This window comes from Chinchilla lanigera, unplaced genomic scaffold (assembly GCF_000276665.1).
Source record: "Chinchilla lanigera isolate Chin_1 unplaced genomic scaffold, ChiLan1.0 scaffold00012, whole genome shotgun sequence".
NCBI lineage: Eukaryota > Metazoa > Chordata > Mammalia > Rodentia > Chinchillidae > Chinchilla > Chinchilla lanigera.
In genome coordinates this window covers 24,893,649-24,913,390 of record NW_004955413.1, presented here as the reverse complement: position 1 = coordinate 24,913,390, position 19,742 = coordinate 24,893,649, and the positions used below count along the sequence as shown (strand labels likewise).

Genomic DNA, 19,742 nt, shown 5'->3' with positions numbered 1-19,742 from the left:
CAGTCTATAATCTGCTGGCTCCAAGGCAAAGCAGCACATGGCAGAGGGCAGCAGTGCATGGCTGCGGAAGACAGTAAAAGCAGCAAGAGGAAAAGGGAGGAGTGGCAGCAAGCAGCCTTGTTCCTTCCCTTACACTGTATGCAAACTAGCTGCTCCAGGACAGGTGTAGCATTAGCACCCATAATCCCAACATTGGACCATGAATCAATCATAAACTCTAGAAGGCTGCCCCATGACTGCATGAGGCTTTGCGGGGACGTCCAGACACAAACCATAACAACATCTCAATATTTTTTTGCCTCCTTCCCCTCCCCCTCTTCTCTGAGCCATTCTTCTACCTCTTGGTCAAAAGGGCCATTTCATGATGATGAAGAGTCAATCTCTTCAGAAGATATAATAATTATAAATTTGTGTCTACATAACTTCATGACATATAAAGTAAAAATTGACAGAGCCAAAAGGAAAAATTCTTAAATAAAAAAAAATCATGTGATTTTGTTTGTTTGTTTTTTTGAGATAAGGTCTCACTATGTAGTTCAGGATGGTCTTGAACTCACTATGTAGCCCAGGCTGGCCTTAAACTCATGGTGATCCTCCTGCCTCAGCCTCCAAGTGCTGGAATTGCAGGCATGCACCACCACGCTGGGCCATAGTGAGATGTTTTTAACACTCCTTTCTTAAGAACCTATGAAACTGACAAACATCTAAGTGTGGGTAGAGAAAATGTGAATGAAATGATTAACAAGTTTGACCTAGCAGAGTAACTATAGAATAGATATTCTTTTCAATGCACATAAAAATGTACTGACTATGGTGGATCAAAGTAATGCCATCCTCCTATACTTTTGTCTACATTCTACTCCTTGGTACCCAGAAATATGCCACACGGCAAAGGAAAGTAAGGCTGAAGATAAATTGAGGTTGCTAATCAGATGATCATGAGATGATCTGGGATTATCCCCATGTAATCTTGGGGTGCTTAGGTCTGAAAGAGGAAAACAGTGTCAGAGAAACCATGAAAGTCAACCATACACTGCTGGCTTTAAAGATGGCAGGGTCCATGAGCCAAGGAATTCTGGAAACTTTTAGAGGCTGGGAAAGGAAAGGAAGTAGTCTCCCCAGGAGCCTCAGGAAGGAATACAGCCCTGGGGACAGCCCTGATTTTAGCCCAGTGAGACCCATTTCAGAGTTCTGACCTCTAAAACTATCCAGTGGTGAATTTATATTGCTGTAAGTCACTAAGTTGGTCACAATTTGTTCTGATGCCAATAGGAAACTGATACACTAACCATATGCTTGGGTTAAAAAGCGAGTTCCAACACATTCTAGAGAACGGAAACATCCTGAATATGAATCTAGAAATGAGTAGTAAAAAAAAGAAAGAAAGAAACTGGATAATACCTGAATGTTTACAAATAAGCAATACACTTCTAAATAATTCATGGATCAAGCCAGAAATATTTGATTACAAAACAACTAAAAGATAATGAAAACACAGAATACCAAAATGTGTGAGATGCAGTTTAAGGTCTGCTGAAATTGAAGGTTTTAGCCTTACTAAATGTTAAGAAAGAGGGAAGGGTGACAATCAATTAAATCTCCATCTCAAGGAGTTAGAAAAGGAAGAGTAAATCAAGCAGAAAGAAATAAAATAGAAGACAAAACACTATACAGAGAGAACCAATAAAGTTGAACTCAGAATGGTTAAATTTCTGTGAAGATAACAGAAGAAAAAAGGCGGGAGAACATTCTGGGAGCCATGCAGCAGAGTACTGGAGGGACTTGGGGGGAGCCCCAAGAAGCCCTAGGGACATGTGACAGAGATATTGTCCTACGTAACTTGAAGCCAGCTCTGCTGTGAGAAAGGATGCAAGCTTACCACTGGGACATCTGTACCAAGCATAAAGGGACCTGTGAGCATCTGCTGTCTGTCGGGTCCTGGGGAGAGGGGGATGCAAAGACAAGTAGGACAAGGTCCTTGCCCTGAAGGAACTTGCAGGAGGAGACAGAATGAAACCACAGGAAACAGGAGCTAGGCGGTGAAGGCAACACAGCACTCTCAGTGCCGCGTGATAGGACCCCAGTGTGTGCATGCTTAGGCTAAAAGCTCATGGACTCAGATAACCGAGAGGAGGGAAGAAACAGTGGCAAGAACATGAGCGGGAAGGACAGGCGAGCAGAGGCAGGGAGGAGGGAAACAGCCTACGGTGGCCGGGAGCAGGGAAAGTTGGTGTAGCGGGGATGGAACATCAAGGAGCCCACAGCCACACAGGGAACTTTGAATGCCACATCATGGCATGTAGAAGTCACCAGGTAGGTGACAGGGTACTGTGGAGGGAAGGGAATGCGGTGGGGAGATCTGGGCTTTAGAAGGACCACACTGACTATGGTCTGGAGGGTGGGTTAGAGAACAGCAGGCCTGCACGGAGCCCCACTGGGGAGTTGGGGTGATACAAAAGGATAGTGCTGAATCCTGCATAGGGGAGCGGCCGGGAGGAGCTGTATGGGGAGCTCGTTAGAGTTGGAACTGGCAGGTTTTCGATGGACTGGAGGTCGATTCAGTCTGGAACACACTGAGTTTGAAGGCTTTGCAGGACATCCTGGCGGTGATGGCCAGGAGGAATTTGGATATTTGGATCTGGGGAGAAAAACACAGAATTTAGAAAGACGTTGACAGTGGAAACCACAGGAGGGGATGAGATCCCCAAAGACAGTCCTCAAGGCAGCAATTCTCAACAAGACACAGGGTGGCATTACTCCCTGGGAATACTCAGAAACACCAGGGGGGCTTTTCCTGAGCACACACTCCTCCCACGAGTCTAGTAAGCACCCCAGGGAATGTGATCAAGGAAAACATTGCTATTGACACAAGGATGTGACTTAAGGTAGCAAGAAATTCACAATCATAGTTAGAAGAGAAGGCCAAGTTAGACACACAGAGCAAAGAAAGGAGAGACTCAGGAGACCAAAATGTACAGAGAAAATGCAGAGAATGAGGTGCCCTGATATTAGGATTAAGTGTCCACAGGCTGACTGTGAAAAATCACTTTCCTCTCCCTCACCATTCTGATGTGGTGGGGCCCTGGAATCTGCCTTCTAAACTGCTCTCCAGGTGCTGCCTCCGGGACAGAGAACTTTCCGCCAGATGGGTGTGGTCAGCAGGCTCAGCAAGGAGAGAGGGCGGATCCCTTAAGATAAAGACTGAAGTGATCGGGCTGGGGGATTGCTCAGTGGTGCAGTGTTTGCCTAACGTGCATGCAGTAAAAAGGACTGTCTTGGTTACTTTTCTCTCATTGCTGGGACAAAATACCTGACGCCCAAAATTAAGGAAGGAAAGGTTTATTTCGCTTACAGTTTGTGGAGTTTTCAGTCCATACTTGGCAAGTTACAAGGCAGAGTGGCACATGGCAGAGGGCTACAGCTCATGGCAGCAGAACACAGCAAAAGCAACAAGCACTAAAAGGGAGGAATCCCTGCGAGCAGCCTCTTCCTCTCCCTTACATAAGCAAACTATCCACCCCAGGGCAGGTGTAGCACTCACACCCATAATCAAACTCTAAAAGCCGGCCCCATGACCGCATGAGGCTTTGGGGGGACACCCAGACACAAACCATAACAAGGACCAAAAGGTTCTATCGAATTTTGCTCCTCAAGAGGTCACTAGTAACCACGAAAGAGAGAATTTTGGGGACTTTGTGGGAGTGGAAGCCAGATTGCAGTGGGCTGCGAACTGAAAGGGAGGTGAGCAAAAGAAGACAGCAAATGTGGACCCCTGCTGGGAGAAGCCTGGGTGAGAGGCGGAAGTGAGAGCTTCATCCCCCTCAAAGGCCACCTTCATCTCCAGGAGAAAGTTGGCAAAGGAGATTAAGGAAATCTGGAGGCCCTCAGAACGTGCCAGAGAGGCAAGCTGAGAATCAGGAAGGGCCTAACACCCTTCATGCTGCCAAGCCTCTAAACGAAAACCCACGGCGCCTGCCTCCTGCCTACCCTAAATCCTGTCCGCTGTTGCCACTAAGAGAGTGATCTTTCCATATGCTAAATCTGACCCTGTTACTGTCCTTCCAGAAACCCGCCCGGCAGCTACTCTCCCTCATTCTCGCCTCACACGGGGAAACACCAAGTCATTCACAGCCCTTCGGACCACTCCCTTACTTCCTCCTGCGATCACAGGCACCCAGCCAGAGCTGAGCTCCCTGCAAATGAGCAGTAGGCCTTCACTATGGCGTATCCCACTGACCCTTTGATCCAACCAATGGAATTTGCTAGTTCTCCCCTTGCCTTTCTCTCCAGCTGCGCTAATACTTTTAGGTAATTGTCCTCCCAAGAGGAATCAAAGACACCCTCTGGACAACAATGTCTTTAAATTGGATGGCACAGCTGTCTCCTAGCGACGAGGTGACCTTGGGGGATGTGGCACAATGGAGAGAGCACTGGCTTCCTTCTCCAGGGACATTGTCTTGATTTTGCCTTTATTTGGTTAACCTCCCTGCGCTTTAGTTCGGATGGGATTGCGGATACTAGTAATCTGTGGTGAGAGTCAAGTGAGAAATTAATTGAATTGTAAAGCCCTACATAAGTGCTAGTTATTAGGTTTTTGAGGTCCTAACAAAGTAGAAGCTCGATGTCACGAAACTAACAAATTGCATTTGTTATTTCAAATGACGAAAAACTCTAAGGCAATACTACTTTTCGAAGTTTTTTCCTCTTAAAGAACTTCACTCTACCCTCGTCTCTTCCGGCACACTTAAGACGACTAAAGGTGAAGCTCCGCCTCCCTAGCCTCTAAGCCTCGCCCCCTCCTGTGCAAACTCCTACGTCGTAGGTCCTTTGGACACTGATTGACACCTGTATTCACCAATAATAAGTATAGTTCTGGTCAACGTCCGGTAAGGGGCAGGACTTCCTTGCTGGTTGCTAAGACACTCTTGTTTGCTCCTTGACAACCCTGGCGGGGGTGCTCTGGCTGTGGCCTCGGCTCCGGCCCCCGCGGGAGCAGGTGAGGCCCCGGGGCGCGGCGGGCAGCCAGGCGGGGAGGGCTGGTCTGGAGGGAGGGCGGAAGGCAACGCGGGGAGGACGAGGCCTCGCCCACCGCTGAGGCCCCACCTCAGTCTCCAGTCCGCTGTTCCCGTCCCAGGACCTCCCCCCGCCAACCCTACTTGGGGACCTGCGAGATTATAGAATTCCGTTGCTACTCTTCCGACTGTTTCTGCTCTCCCCCGCGAGGCTCTGTCCAGTTTTGTGCTCCCACATCTTCCCTGATCCGACGCCCCCCAGCACCCCACACTCCCGCCTTCGCATAGTAAGCCCCCCTCCCGTGACTTGACTGGTGGTCGCCATCGCCTCCTCCCAGACCACTTGGCTTGCGGAGCTGGCGACTACTGAGACACCGCACTGGTCATTTGCCTTTTGGGGCCTCAGTGTCCCCATCTGTAAGGGAAAAGTTGGATTGAATGAAGTCTCAGGCCTCTTTGACTCTGACCTTCTAAGATGTTATTCTTTGACCCAAGTGTAGACTTCCCGGAGGATGTGCTCTCCGTGGGAGGAACCAGTGTGCAATGCAAAGAACTTGGCAAATCCAATTTGGATTTCCACTTGCAGGCCTTCATAAGTGTGGAATCGATATTTGTTACTTTCCTTTCTTTGTCTCTCTTCCCCACAATATCCCCTCTGGGAAGTATTAGCCAGCCCCCTTTATCGTCAGCTTTATCCCCTCGATCCTAAGATCCATATCTCCAGCTTTGATCTTTCGTCTGTATTTTGTGGTTAGGGACACTCAGGAAGGGGGTTAGGAGGCCAGAAGTGACTCATAAGAGTGATGTGGTCATTAGTTTAATGGCTTCCCTCCTGCCTCTGTTATCCATGATCAGTAATTTCCTACTTCTGACTAAATACCTGCATTTGTACATCTTACCAGCAACTTAGACTCAGTAGTTCTAAAGTCAGACTGGCCTGCTTCTCTACCCACCCATGTATTCTACCTGAGTTCCCCTGCCTCTGTCACGGCATCACCATCCCCAGGGCATCGTCCGTCACTCTGTTGTGCCCGTTCCACTTGGGAATGTTCAGGTGGTTTTGCTTCTGCCTTCATGAGGATCCCACATCCTCTCCTTCCTAAGGGCACCACCTTGGTTCAGGTATACAATGCCTGTCACCTGGGCCATTACGCTAGCTCCCTAACTGCTGTTCCTATCTTGTCTCTTCTCTCAACCCAGTCCACCAGCGAATACAACTGCGCCACCAACCCCCAAGAAAGTTCCAAAGGCTTCTTATTCCTCTCAAAAAAAAAAAAATCCATACTTCTTAAGCCTGGGTTTTTGGGTCTTTCTGCATTTCTACAACCCAGACCCAGGCTTTTACCCAGCTTTCTTTGTCCTTTCTTGACCAAATTCTATCCTCCAGCCAAATTGGATTGCTAGATATTCCCAGAAGTTGCCTTGAGCTTTCTGCCTCGGGAACACTGTGCTTGTTCCTGTCTGGAATGTCACCTCTCCTGCCTGCCCACCTGTCCGGATTGCCACTCTTTCAAGGCCTAAGTCCGTGCTGCCCCCTGCCACCAAGCTTCTCTGGATGTCCTCTTCACCCTTCCCTCGCAGAATTCTCTTCCCCCTCTCTCTGCACCTGACACTTCCCATTTTATGACAGCTAGCACAGCCCCTGTGTCCGTGTGTTGATTTCCATTTCACCTGTAAGCTTAGGTCAGGGACTGTCCCTCAGCATGGAGTAGCTGGAAGGCATCCCCTTTGAAGTCATAGATACCTGGGATTGAATCCTGCCTGGCTCTTTATCAGAGCTGTTTACCTGGAGAGTGAAAAGTCACTTTCCTTTTCTCAGCCTGTGTGCGCATCAGTAAAATAACGACAATAGGGCCTGTCTGACAGTCACTGGGGGCAGTAAACCAGACCCTGTGTACAAAACACCCCACCTGGTGCCTGGCTCAAGATGAGCTCACTATTATTGGATAGCTTTACTGGGTCCTCTCCCTTGCCAGGGGACAAGTAAAATATAATTTAATTACAGTTTTGATTTTTTATTTTTGGCCTCCTGCCATATGCCAACCCTCAACCCTGTGCCCTGGGCCATGTAGAGGAGATGAAATGAAGTCCCTCAGTCCCAGAGAATTGTCTTGACTCACAACTCACGGTGACGTCCTGATCGGTTGTGAGATATCACCAGCAGTTAGCAATCATGAATGAGTCTTTAAGAAATAAATTCGTGCTAAGTCCAGTCAGTATCTGTGCTAACGTCATCCTTGGTCCCTTCCATCCAAATGTGCTCTGTTGAGTGGGAAAGTAGCAGGTGGGGGCCGTGGGACCCACTCCCTGTGTAAGCAGCCGCTCCTGCAGAGCCGCCGGCTGCCATAGCTGTGACTTTCTGTTAGGCTTGTGTCTCGACAAGATTGTTTGGCATTTCATCCAAACTTGATGTGTTTGTGAGGGCTACCACGTGAGTCAGCGTTTGTCATGTGGTGCTGAACAAAGAAAATGTTGAAATTGCCAATCTAGGCAAGTCGACAGATTCTCTTCCTTCACCCCTTCCTTCTCCCCTTCCTTCCACTCCTGCCTTTGTGCTTCCTCCCTGTGTTCTGAGGGATGCCAGGTTTTTGCTGGACCTCAGTGAAGTGACAGACAATAGAACTATGTTCAAAAAGCAAAACAGAACAGAGCCACCTTTGTGTGTGTGCATGGGAGCGGTAGCTGCTTTTTCTTGAGAATGGCTGCCTTCATTCAGCAGTTCTCTCCTTGTTACTTTTACACTTTCCTTTTTCATAGTAGATGACCCATCCCTAATGCTCGTATTTAGTGAGACTGGCGCATGGCCACCCTTTGTTTGCTCCCCGACTCCATCCTGGTCTGGGAAACCCGGCTTCTGAGAACCTGGTCCTCTACATCATCGCTTGCCTTCGCTGATGAATGTCCCAGAGTCCTTGGGCTCCTTTTCCCCCCACCCTTCCAGCTGTTTGGTAGAAGGCACAGGGTAGACTTGTCAGGAAAAGCAGCGATGACCAAGGTGTACAGGTGTGTGTCCCTGACACGCTTCCCTGGTGGACCGAAGAGGGCCTAGATGGTGGCTGACAGGTCGGTGCTGATGGAAGCGATTTGGGTTTCTCCCTTCTTCCAAGAGAGAAAGCACAGGAGGCAAAGTTAGAAGAACAGATCTGAGCTCAGGTCCTGGCTCTGCCACTGCTTGCTGTGCACTCTTGAGCCAGCCCCCTTAACTCTCTGAGCTCAGGTACCTTGTCTGAGAGCTGGGAGCCGAGCCTTCCCGCCAAGGTTGACATAAGACCCTGAATGTGTAAACACGACGTCACCACTGCCAGGTTGCCTGGACTGGGCGGGGCTTTGCTGAGGTTCCTCATGACTCTCCTCCCACATTAACACAGGGGTTCCCAGCAGTGGGACTCCAGAAAGGTTGGTTTATTGGGCTGGTCTGTGAAGAGGATATAGAAATCCCCTTCCTGCTGCCCTGATGCCATCGGGTAGAGCCTGTGCCCCTTTCCAATTTCCCAGTGAGAAGTGAGGCTGAGAGAGGCCGGCGTGTGTCTGAAACGGAACCGAGCTGTGTTTGCGGATGTGCCTGGAGCCTGCACTCAGACCCCCGATGACATGCTCCGGTGTGTCCTGCCACCTCTCAGATGCCCAGTGGGCTTCTCAGGACAGTGAACCATGACCTAAGAACTAGGAATGGTCCAGGCTTTGAGTCTCAGGGCAGGCACATCCTTTTGGGTTGGTTTCCCATCCCTCCCACAGCCCCAGCCCTCTGAAGGGTTCTCAACTGCTTCCAGAGCAAAACAGCAAGTGGTAACTGAAGTCAGCACGGTAGAAGAACAGGTGTGGCAAGACAGGGACGCTGGCTTTGACAGAACGATGAGATGGAACCTGGTCCATGCGCCTGGAGGCCCCTGAAGCACACTGAGGGCCATGGAGAGTGGGAGAATAAAGGGAGGCTTGGACAGGAGACAGTGGGGCTGCCCCAGGGTAGGGGCCACCAAGGGCTGGATGCCATGCGCTCAAGCTCCAGTACCTGGCAGATTCAAGTACCCTGGCTGGGCATACTTGTATTATTAGAAGGCTCTTTCCAGGCTGACACAGCTTCTTTCAGGCACATGCTCATTCACATGGGAGATTGATAAGGTTATTAAAGCTCCTAGCTCTGCTATTTTCAGTAGCATCCTCTCAGCAGGATTTTTAATCATGGCCGAATGACTGTACTGTACTGTAATAATGCAGCAGCATAAAACATTGCCCTACCTTTCTGTAATCGGAAGCATCTCTACAACTGTTCCTTTTTATTCGGTAAGTCTCATGTCTTTTGGATCCCCGGAAGCACTTTATTCTATGTGCTGCTGAAGCGAGCACCTGGGAAGCACATGTAGTGGTTAGGAAAAGCTATTCATAAGTACGTCATGGTCTTTAATAAGCAGGTGTTGAGTAATGTTGACAGAGTCCTTGTCAGTATGTTGGCAGAAGAGCGAGCAGGCAGCGGTGCTCAGGAAGAAAGCTTTAACATTTCAGAACGCTCATGAGCAGACACTGGGGCGAGGGAGGGTAGGGTGCAGCCTTCTGTCTACACCTTCTGGGGTGTAGCAAGGCCTGGCCTAAATGACCTGCCCCAGGCTACAGTGCAAGCAAATGGGCAGAACTCACGTTTTCAGAACTGACAGTCAGACCCAAATATTCCAGTCCTGGTCCTATGCTGTTCTCTACTGCCCCGTAACTGCTGGGGGGTGGGGGGTGTCCCCTGCTTTGCTCCAAGAAGAATGGGCTTTGGGAGCCCCCCTGAACTCTCCTGATTGTCCAGCAGAATTCTCTAGCAGGCAGGCCGCTGCCACGCCGCTGGCACCTTGAGGACAGCGTGGCACAGTCGACTTCTCCCTGCCTCCCGCCTGGCAGCGCATTCCAGCCCTGAGAGTGAACTGAATCAAGCTGAAATATTTAGGTGGAAGTTGCCTAAGCAGCCGCTTTTACATCTTCAGTTGTTCCCACTTGAAATTCTCAGAGGTAAACAAAGTGGAAGGCCCTAGTATTCCTTTATCATCAGCGTAGCCACCAGCTTCTCGCACGCCTGGGAGGTGGAGGAGAAGGCAGTAAAGAGGCCAATACTAAAGCCAGGAGATGAAGACTTGCCTTAGCATCCATGAGCAGACACAGTTTTCTGTTTTGTGAAATGAGAACCTGACCGGAAAGTACAATGAGATTGTGCTTGGTAATCTGCCAGCTCATATGTAGAGACAAACAAAAATTGCTAATGTCTGAGTGGTACAAATGCCCAGAATTATGAGATAAGAGAAACCATCTGTCCCCTGGGAAATCAAAAAATACCAATGAGCAGCGTAGTCTGTGCCAGCCTCGTGCCAGGGGGCTGACTGAATGGGGTGACACGGGTGGCTTCAGAAGCATCGGAGAGGGAAACAGTTAAGAGCCAGAGGGGTGCATAGGGCCCAACCTTGGCCAAACCAGAGCCGTGGTCACAGCAGAAAGCAGACCCTGAGAAAAGGGACGATCAGACTTTCCTGTCATGGTCGGGATCATCAAGGGCACAGTAGTAGTCAGCTCCAAGCACGTGTGGCATGTGCGCCGTGTCTTTGAAGCAAGAAGCGTAGGAGCCATGCCAGCCCTGCCACTCCCTACTGAGTGCCCTTGGGCCAGCGACATCAGTCCCCTGCCTCCATTCACATGGGCCGTGACTTCTAGGGTCATTGCAGTGATGAGCTCCATAAATGCAGGTCAAGTGCTGGAGCACACATCACACATTTGATGTGTGGCTGGCACACATCAAACCTGATACATGTCACCTGTCATTACCTACCTGTAGTCCCAGCTACTTAAGAGGATGCGGCAGGAGGATCTTTTGAACCCAGGAGCCTGGGGTCAGTCTGGGCAACATAGTAAGAACCCATCTCTTAAAAAATTTGTATATAACATGTATATATATTACATATATGTGTGTGGCGGGTATATACCTGTTCTTACTGCTTGGCATCTTGCAGTTCAGGATAACATTACAATAACATTATCTAACTGTATTTGTTCAATGTAGATTGTTTAAAAGAAAATTACCAACAGTGATTTGTATGCATGCACCTTTTCTGGGATAAAAAGCCCTTTGAATTATATATTGAATTGTAGGATGACAGAGACGTCCAGGCCCAGCACAGATGTCATCACAACACTGAGAGGTTGAGACAGGAGGATCCCAATTTGGACTCCTACCTGGGCAACTTAACAAGACTCCATCTCAAAATAAAAAACAGAAAGGACTGGAGATGTAGCTCAGTGGTAAGAGGATCTTTGAGTCTGATCCCCTCCAAAAAAGGGCAAAAAAAAGAGAAAAAGAGACTTCTAGTAGTGCTCTACTCACTTAGGATCCAGGCCTCTCTCTTCAGGAAAAGCCCTGCCTGTTATTAGATAACTAGATCTGATGGGGTGAGGCTCATGTACATATTAAGTTAGCTTTTTCTTAGGATTTTTTTTTTTTTTTTTTTTTTTGTTTTTTTTTTTTTTTTTTTTTTTTTGGAGTCACTCTATGTAGTCTAGGCTGGTTTGAACTTTCAGTCCTCCTGCTTCAGCCTCCTGAGCGCTGGGATTACAGGCCTGTGCCACCATGCCCAGCTCTTTTGTAGTTTTGTGTTACGGTATTGTCACTTTCCTGTCAGAGCCACACAGTCTCTCATTTGATTCCTTGGGAACCACAGAAAGGGCGTCAGTACCAGCACGCAGCCCACCCAAGTCCCGGGCCAACCAGCCAGGCCTGGTGGCCTGAGAGGGGGCAGCCAGGAAGCCTGGGTGCCAAGGAAGGCCCTGAGCAGCACCCTGCCCATTGCCCTGCACATCGGGTCCTGCGAGGTGGCCTCTCACCTGGCTCAGATCGTCCCTGGTGAGCTGAGCGTGTAACTTCCAAATCACGACTCGGGGAGGAAGGCCGGCCCGTCGTGGGCACTTGCTCATTGCTAGCTCACGGCTGCACCCCGGGCCTGGCTCGCAGTCAGTATCTGTCTTGACAATGACAGCGTGTTCTTATAGCATCGCGCGTTGACTCACTCCTTCTGCAGGCTCGCTGGCCATTTGGGAAGGGATGTGGAGGAGTTAAGGCGGGGAGGTGTCAAATTGTTACTGAGACATTTCTAATTTGTGATGTGTGGTTTTGGAGCCAACTCTTCTCTCCCGGTTTTCCTGTTTTCTGCAGCACCCCCTGGGGAAAGACATTTTCTGCTCCCCCCCCCCCCGAGTTGGCAGGGCCCTCTTCCTGACTCTCCAAGGCGTCTCAGCTGCCAGTCCCAGCACCTCCTGAGAGACCCCCGCCTCCGGTGGTCACAGTGGAAGGATCATGGGAGAGACAGAAGGGAAGAAAGACGAGGCTGACTACAAGCGCCTGCAGACCTTCCCGCTGGTCAGGGTGAGCCGGGGGAGGGGGCCAGGCGGCCGGCAGCACCCACACACCTGCAGGACCGCGGTGGGGAAGGGAGGGGCTCTGCTGACTCAGATCTGAACATCAAGGAGGCGACAGTGATTCATTGCCTCATCCATTCATTCATCCGTCACGTGGGGACTTTGGCCACCTGCTCTGTGCGGAGCACAGTCCTAGACCCTGTGGAGGGAGTGGCAAAAGGCAGACGACGGCCTGGCCCACATGAATGGGTGTTTAAAGGACACAGCTGCAGGCAACAAGTGCTATAAAGAAGACTAGAGCAGGTGTGCGGGGCGTGAGGGCAGCACTGGATCCCAGAGAGGCCACTCGGAGACCTGAAGCCTGCAAAGGCTGGGAAGGGCATTCTTGGGGAACAGCAGGCACGGAAAGCGAGGCAGGGTGAGCTCGGCACTGCGCAGGGGCAGAGAGGCCAGTGTGGCTGCGGCAGGGTGTGAGCGCCAGAGCGACAGCAGGCCTGGCTGGTGGCTATGGCGCGGACTCCGGTGAGGACTGCGGGCTCTGTCCTGAGGCCGGAGGGCAGCAGCGGAAGGCTGTAGACAGAGGAATAAAAGGTCAGTCCAGCTGTTAGGAAGTGAACGGACTTGGGTACCAGAGTGGCAGTGGGGACACAAAGGGGACACTTCTGCAGAGTCCCAGGGAGACAGTGGCCAGGCAGCAGCTGGAGCGCAAGGTGATGTCAGGACCATCCTCCAAGGCAGAGGCAGTGGCTCGCCGAGGACGGGCTTTGAGTTTGTTCTTTCCTAAACAATGGGAAACAGAAAGGGTGTCGGTTACCAAGAAAGGGAAGACGTAGGAAGAGTACGTTTGGGGGAGCAAGTTGTTTTTAGACACCAAGCGAGGTTGTCAGGTGGGAAGTCGGACGTGGGAGTCCAGAGCCCAAGGAAAAGTTCAGAGCTGGGGATGAAAGTGTAGGAACCCGTCTGGCCCGTGGAGAAGACTAGGTGTGTGGAAAGGGACAGAACCCCCAGGGGACGCGGCTGGAGAAGGAAGAGGGTGGAGATGAGCCCGGGGAGGAGGAGAATCCGGGGATTGAAAAGGAGCTGCTGGCCAGACAAGAGGAAACCAGGAGCCCTCGAGAGTGGCCGGTGTCTCCCGGCCACTCCCACAGCTGTGTGCCCTTCATCCGGCTACCTTCCTGCTGTCCACTGCCCAGAACGCGGCCCCGGGTGCCAGCCCACGTGGCTCAGCTCCATCCCATGGGCCCTCATGCTCAGTTAGATGAGTCACCTGCTGGGGCTGTGCCAGGGGAGCTACCTGGTGTCCATGCCTTGAGCGTGGGACAGCGAGGCCAGCCAGGAAGGCCAGGTCTCGGGCTAAGCCTCTCTCTGTTTGTCGCCCCGCCTTGTCTCTAGCACTCAGACATGCCAGAGGAGATGCGAGTGGAAACCATGGAGCTGTGTGTCACAGCCTGTGAGAAATTCTCCAACAACAACGAGGTACTCATCAGGGCAGGTGGCCCTCAGCCTGGGGACCCTGGGGGTGAACAGAGAGGCCCCAAACCCCTGTAGCCAGTGCCCTGCTGGCCCTAGCAGGCCAGAGCCGTGCTGGAAGCATCACAGATTGGGGAGGCAGGGAGAGAGGAGGCTGATGGTGACAAAAGGGAGGGAGGCCGGCAGGTCTCTGTACCACCCTGTCCCCAGCCCCGACAGGTAGGCCACCCACAAGGGCTCCTTCCCAGGCCCCATCCACCCAGCCATTCACGTGCACATCCATCCACCCATCCATCCATCCAGAAAGCTCCATGCCAGGCGCTTCTTACAGGTTGGAGACAGGGCTGTAGGCCTGGACTTCCAGTGTCATCCATCAGTCTGGGGGCAGTGAGAAACAGAGCAGTGACCTGGCCAATGAGAGCCCAAGCTTAGGGCCAGCCAGGCCCAAGGTCAGACCCCACTCCAACCTCCTGCTTGGCTATTTCTCATCTCAAGCCCGGGGTCCTCCTCTCTGCCCTGGGGATGACGACAACCCCTCCTTGCTGGGCCAGTCTCCAGGATTTATTTACTGAGACAAAGGGGACAAAGTGCTTGGCGTGGGTACAGTGGTGGGTGCACATTGGGTACCTAAGCCTCTGCCCTCCCCAGGCCTCCTTTTCACACGGGGGGAGTTTTGGAGGAAGACAGCATGGGAGGCAGTGGGCTGTCGCCACACCTGGGACAAGCAATCCACTGTCCCTGGAGCCCATTAAACCCATGGGGCAAAAGCTTCTCACCTGGCGCCTTGCCGGGATGACGGCAACCCCACTTTCCAGCATGCTCTCACCTCTCACGCCCACCACTCCCTGTGGCCTGCGGACAGCCAGCCTGGGGAGGTAACGTCTCACTTCCTGTCCCTGAGCAGCAGCCGGGCAGGGGGGGCCCACGTGGAAACCGTCTGAGCGGAGCAACAGAAACAGGGCTGCAGGCCAGTCTCGCCAAGAGCTCTGCTGCGCTTCTCCTTCCCAGGGCGGGAGGGACTCGTGGCCCTCACTGCCCTCTGACCAGGGGCCTCTCCCTTGCAGAGCGCCGCCAAGATGATCAAGGAGACGATGGACAAGAAGTTCGGCTCCTCGTGGCACGTGGTGATCGGCGAAGGCTTTGGCTTTGAGATCACGCACGAGGTGAAGAACCTGCTGTACCTGTACTTCGGCGGGACCCTGGCCGTGTGCGTCTGGAAGTGCTCCTGACACTCCGTCCCCGCAGGCCTGCTCCTGCCTCTCCTCCGGGATGGGGAGCAGCCCCAGGCAGGTCCCGGCCTTTCCACGGAGAGTTTGGGGTCTTTTCTTTTGTCCTTGTGTGCCCGTTTCCTGAGCCATGCCCAGTGTGTGAATCTGTTGACATCTCTACCCCCAGGCTCCCAGCCCTCTCCCTCTGAATCCCAAGTGGTGGACAGGGCAGAGGCAGCTCTCTGTAGGGGTGGGGCGGGGACATGTGACAGGGTAAAGGAGGTGGGGAGCAAGGATTTTCCCCAGGACATGCCAGGCCCGCCTTTCTCCGGGGCTGTTGTCCTTTAGCATCCCGGGAGCCCCACTGCCCTTCTGTCCCCAGTACTGCTGAGAAGGTACCACTGTCCTATGCTAGTGGCCATACGGAAGTGGGCCCAAGAAGGAGCCTCTCCTCTCAAGGGACACAGGCAGCTTCTCCTTGTCCTCTGGGACACAGTGACCACCCCCAAAGCCCTCTCCCCAGCTTGATCCTGGGCTGAGCAAGCAAACACCGCGTCTCGCGGGACCCGTCGCGCCACAGCCCGGGTTTGGCATGAGGACCGAGCAGCCTTCCCCGCCCTCTCCTCCCTTCCCGCCCACCCTGGCGCGTGAACCAGGAGGAGCCTCGACGGCCGGAGGCCAAGCGCGCATGCGCAGTTGAGAGCCAGGCGCTGGGACGCAGGCACTGCCCCCGCGCGTGCTCGAGACGTCACTGAGCTCCGGTGAGACACCGGCCAGGTGGGCTCTCGCCGCGGGCCGCTTCAGCAGGGAACCTGGCCTGCCAGTGACGTATCATCAGGGACCGCATGCTGATTTGTACTTCGTATCTCTGCCGGGTTTTCTAGATTCTTTTTGAGTGTGGGGAGAAGGGTTTTCGTAGAAGGGTGAATCCTATTTTACACAGCGGTCTTATTTATATAAATGTCTTGGTTTTTACAATTAAAATTACCAAAAACTGACCTCGATCTCCAGCCTCGTGAGACGGGGGAAGATGTCTCTGGCTAAGGGGCCGTGAAGCTGCTGGAAGTTCACACACCGCTCCCCCTGGGACGGGGCCACCAAAGCCCTGGAGAGCAGTTTTCGCACCCGATTAACTGGGCTCAGCACGCGTTTGTGGAGCTGCTGTGGACGCCAGGGCCCGAGAGCCGGGCACGGAAAGGAGACCACGGCCCACCCTCCTGAGTGCGGTCTGCTGCGGAGGAGGAGGGGCTGGGCCCAGCCATTTCCACCGGCTGTGCAAAGCGAGTCCACGAAAGGGAAGACAGGCCTTCTGGGAGGAGGCCCCGGGGCAGCCTCAGCGGGATCCCCCGGCTGGTGGAGGCTGGGAGCCTGCGTGTGTCGGGAGCTCGGGATTTTGCCAGGGAGGAGCAGCTGAGGTCCTGGGACAGCAGGGTAGCACAGAGGCTAGAAGGGCGTGGGGCAGGCATATTTTGGGACAGGAAGGCCCTTTGGCTTGGCCCCAGCTCCGATCTCAGACCAGGACGCACTGGGCACCTCAAAACGGTACACCCAGAACCCGAGGGCACAGCCCAGCTGCCTGCCCCTTGAGGAGCACGTCCAGGAGTGGGGAAGCACCTCCTCAACAATGAAAATCAACCGTCACCACCCCAAGCCCAACCACAGCCAGGCGGCGCGAGGGCGAGCCCGCGCCCAGGTCGTGGGGGGCAGCTCCCCGAGCCCGGCCTGCTCTGGCTGAGTCTGCGCCACACTGCGCCCCCCCCCGGCGCTGCGGGGGAGGGGCGGCCTCGCAGATGGAAATGGAAGGAGTTGGGGCGGGGGTGGCAAGGGCGGTACAGAGGCGGCGCCAGGCCCAGAATAGCTGCGGCTGATGCACCGCCTGCTGGCATCTGTTCTCTAATCTGCGGCAAGTGGGAGCCAGCAAGTGTGGTGGGTGACACCTGTGGCCAGGTGGCGGGCTGGTGGCCAGGAGTGTGGTCCCGAGGTCCAGGGACCTGGCTCCGGGCACCCTGCTCCTTGGAGCCGTGCTGCCTCGGCTGCCTTGTCTGTAGAATGGGGACAGAAAGCACCTGCCTCTCAAGGGTGCCAGGAGGCATGGGGACAGTGTGAAGCTACTAGCACCCTGCCAGCCTGTGCTTTGTGGCCACTGGGCACCCCTCGCCTACCCCTGGGTGTGAGGCACCGGCAGCAGCTCCCCAGGACGGGTGGAACTCAACAGGATGGGGCCTGGGCAGGGCCCGGCCCTCAAAGGCTGCAGCACAGCAGGGCCTCTGGCAGCGAGCACCCTCCCACCTTAGTCACAGCTGTCACCCCCACAGACCCCTCCTGCTTGCAGAGGGGCACAGCCACTGGTAAGCCAGGTCAGGCCGGGGTCCATGGCAGGTGTGTTTCCCTGGGCTCCTTTGCCTGGCCCAGTGGCTGTCCTTCCCTCTGTTCCCCAAACCCACCCTGGCATGGTCACCTGGCCTTCAATGGGGGCTTGTGTTGGCTTGGGGCTTATTTTGCAAGGTGAAACAATATAATACAGGACGTGTATTTTTAAGATTATTTATAATAGTCACCCAAAGAATGATACACAAAGAGAGTGCAGGAAATCTGTCCACACACCAAGACCAAGGAAACTAGCTGAGGGCCTGGATCCCACGGAAATGTCCTGCATGAGTCCAGCTGAAGGTCCAGAGCTCACAACGATGTCTCCCATGAGTCCCCCTGGAGGCCCAGAGCCCACGACAGTGTCTCATGCAGGCCTGTTTCACGAATCTGCCCTGGGAAGGCCCAAAGGTCAGTGGTGGAATCTAGGAAGTCTGTGCCAGCAGGATGAAGGATCTGTGCCAGCAGATCCCTGAGGGAGCTGCACTTGAGCCAGGAAGCGCCGCTCAGAAGAACCAGAGCTCCCCAGAAAGGTACCACAGCCATCCTCAGCAACAGTGAGGTCCTGAGCTCCTCTGATCATCAAGATGGCCAAGTCCCCATCAGGAAAGCCAATGCAGCAAGCTTCTCTAGGAGACTGGTAGTGCACTATCTTCCCCTCCAGAGCCAGGAAGCGATGCTCAGAGTGAGGACCAGAGCTCCCCCAAAGTGAACCGAAGCCATTCTCAGTATCAACGAGGTCCTGAGCTCCTCGGAGGATGAAAACAGCCAAGTTTATCAGGAAAGCCAGCGTGACAAGCTCCTCCAGCAGAACCAACAGCTCCTTACAGCTTCCACCAGCTCCAAAAGCCTTTCTACACTCCCAACAGCCTTTTAGTTCCCAAGGCCTTACTCTTCTTCTCCAGGTTTGCCTCTTACGCTGCTGGTAACCGTCCCCAGGTGGGCCTCCCACAGCCAGCACCACGCCTACTCAGTTCAGCTGGGGGTAATAAGCTGACCACCAGTTGTCAATCCACTGCAGGGCTACTTGATGGGCCAGTACTGGCGCTGTGGCCAGAGGCTCACAGTGTAGGGAGGGGATGGATACTGGAGCAGAAAGCAGCACAGAGTGAAGTCATTGCTTGTGGAGAGCAGGTGGGGTTCAGGGAACCTGGGGTTCAGAGAAAGGAGTAGCTGTCGCTGACTGGCAGGCTGGGGAAGGCTGCATGGAGGAGGTGGCATTGAGCTAGGCCTGGGCATCTCCCAGGACGGGGTGAGGGTGGGCAGAGGGAAGAAAGCGCCACTGCTTGAGGGAGCGGCAGGGGCAGAGCGGTGCTCAGGAGTCAGCAGATCCCGGTTTAAGGGAGGGGAGGGCTAAGGGGGGCAGGACATGAGGCTCCGCGTCGGCCCCGAACCCCAGCCTCACAGCCCCTTCTCTGCCCGCGCCGCCAGCCTCCTTGGGTCTCTGTTTACCTTGGTCCTGCTCCAGGCCAGGTCCCCACACCCGTGGACACCATATCCATCTCTGGCTCAGCATCTCCTGAGCCCCCTTCCCACCCCAGCGGCTCCAGTGTGCCCTTAAAGGAGTCAGCGACCCCAGGCCCACGGCACCCCTCCCCTTCTCCACTGCTGTCTGAGAGATGGGTGGCAGTGGCTAACCCCTCGGTCCCCTCCCCTGGGCCCAGCCAGAGTCCCCACCACAACCTGCCTGGAGAGCAGAGGGTGCCCTGGCAGCTCAGAGAGTGAAACCCTGGTTCCCCCACCAGGGGGTCATGCAGACCCCAGAAAGGTGGGCCTCACAAGGGATGGAGGACAGGAGTGGGGGGCCCTGGCTGCCAGTGTGAGCAGGTGAAGCATGAGGACAGGGTAGGGAGACCCTGAGGGCCCATGGAAAGCCAGGAGGTGGGCGCGCTGCCGGGCCTCTGAAGCTAGCCGTGGGGCTGTGAGAATCTTCTGGGGAATATTTAAGATTGCCTTGGAAGGGTGCAGGGGAGCACAGGGCCCTCCCTGAACCTACTTCCTGTTTCTCCAGCGACTGACCCTGAAGGCAGAGGGTGCTGGGGGGGTAATGTCCCAGCCCAAACCGGTGTCCCCCACCACCCTGGCCGCTAAGTATAGGCCGCACAGCAGAGCTCTGTCCTGCAAGGGAGACAGAAGCAGCCACACGGCTGTGTCCCCCAGCCCTCCCCCAGGTTGGGAGGGGGCGGTGAGTTTAGCCACAGCCGCCGCCCTGTTCTAGTTTCCTTTTGTCCTCATCTCGTATTTAAAGCAACCACCTCCCACTGCCAGCTGCTGTCTTCAATCCTTAGAAAGGTGGTGCATGGGGCGGGGG

At 53.9% G+C, this 19,742-nt stretch overlaps 2 protein-coding genes across 4 annotated transcripts; one reads left to right on the top strand and one right to left on the bottom strand.

Annotated features, from left to right (window-relative positions):
- Positions 1-4,906: 4,906 nt before the first annotated feature.
- Dnal4 (dynein, axonemal, light chain 4) lies at positions 4,907-16,062 on the top strand. 2 transcript variants are annotated; one of them, XM_005379277.2, is made up of 4 exons: positions 4,907-4,996; positions 12,184-12,393; positions 13,779-13,862; positions 14,921-16,062. In XM_005379277.2, the coding sequence occupies exons 2-4, from the start codon at positions 12,325-12,327 to the stop codon at positions 15,083-15,085; spliced, it is 318 nt and encodes a 105-aa protein (XP_005379334.1). In that variant the 5' UTR covers positions 4,907-4,996; positions 12,184-12,324; the 3' UTR covers positions 15,086-16,062. The 2 variants fall into 2 exon arrangements, with proteins under 2 accessions (XP_005379334.1, XP_005379337.1); XM_005379280.2 differs by lacking the exon at positions 4,907-4,996 and adding an exon at positions 11,249-11,276 and having other exon boundaries at positions 14,921-15,085.
- On the bottom strand, positions 12,401-14,913 carry LOC106147982. Of its 2 annotated transcripts, XM_013511679.1 has the most exons (3): positions 14,633-14,913; positions 14,186-14,263; positions 12,401-13,166 (listed from the first exon to the last, which is right to left on the bottom strand). In XM_013511679.1, exons 1-3 carry the CDS (start codon positions 14,672-14,674, stop codon positions 12,681-12,683), a joined length of 606 nt encoding a protein of 201 aa, XP_013367133.1. In that variant the 5' UTR covers positions 14,675-14,913; the 3' UTR covers positions 12,401-12,680. The 2 variants fall into 2 exon arrangements, 1 of the variants encoding a protein (XP_013367133.1); XR_001233053.1 differs by lacking the exon at positions 12,401-13,166 and having other exon boundaries at positions 13,875-14,263; positions 14,683-14,913.
- Positions 16,063-19,742: the final 3,680 nt, after the last annotated feature.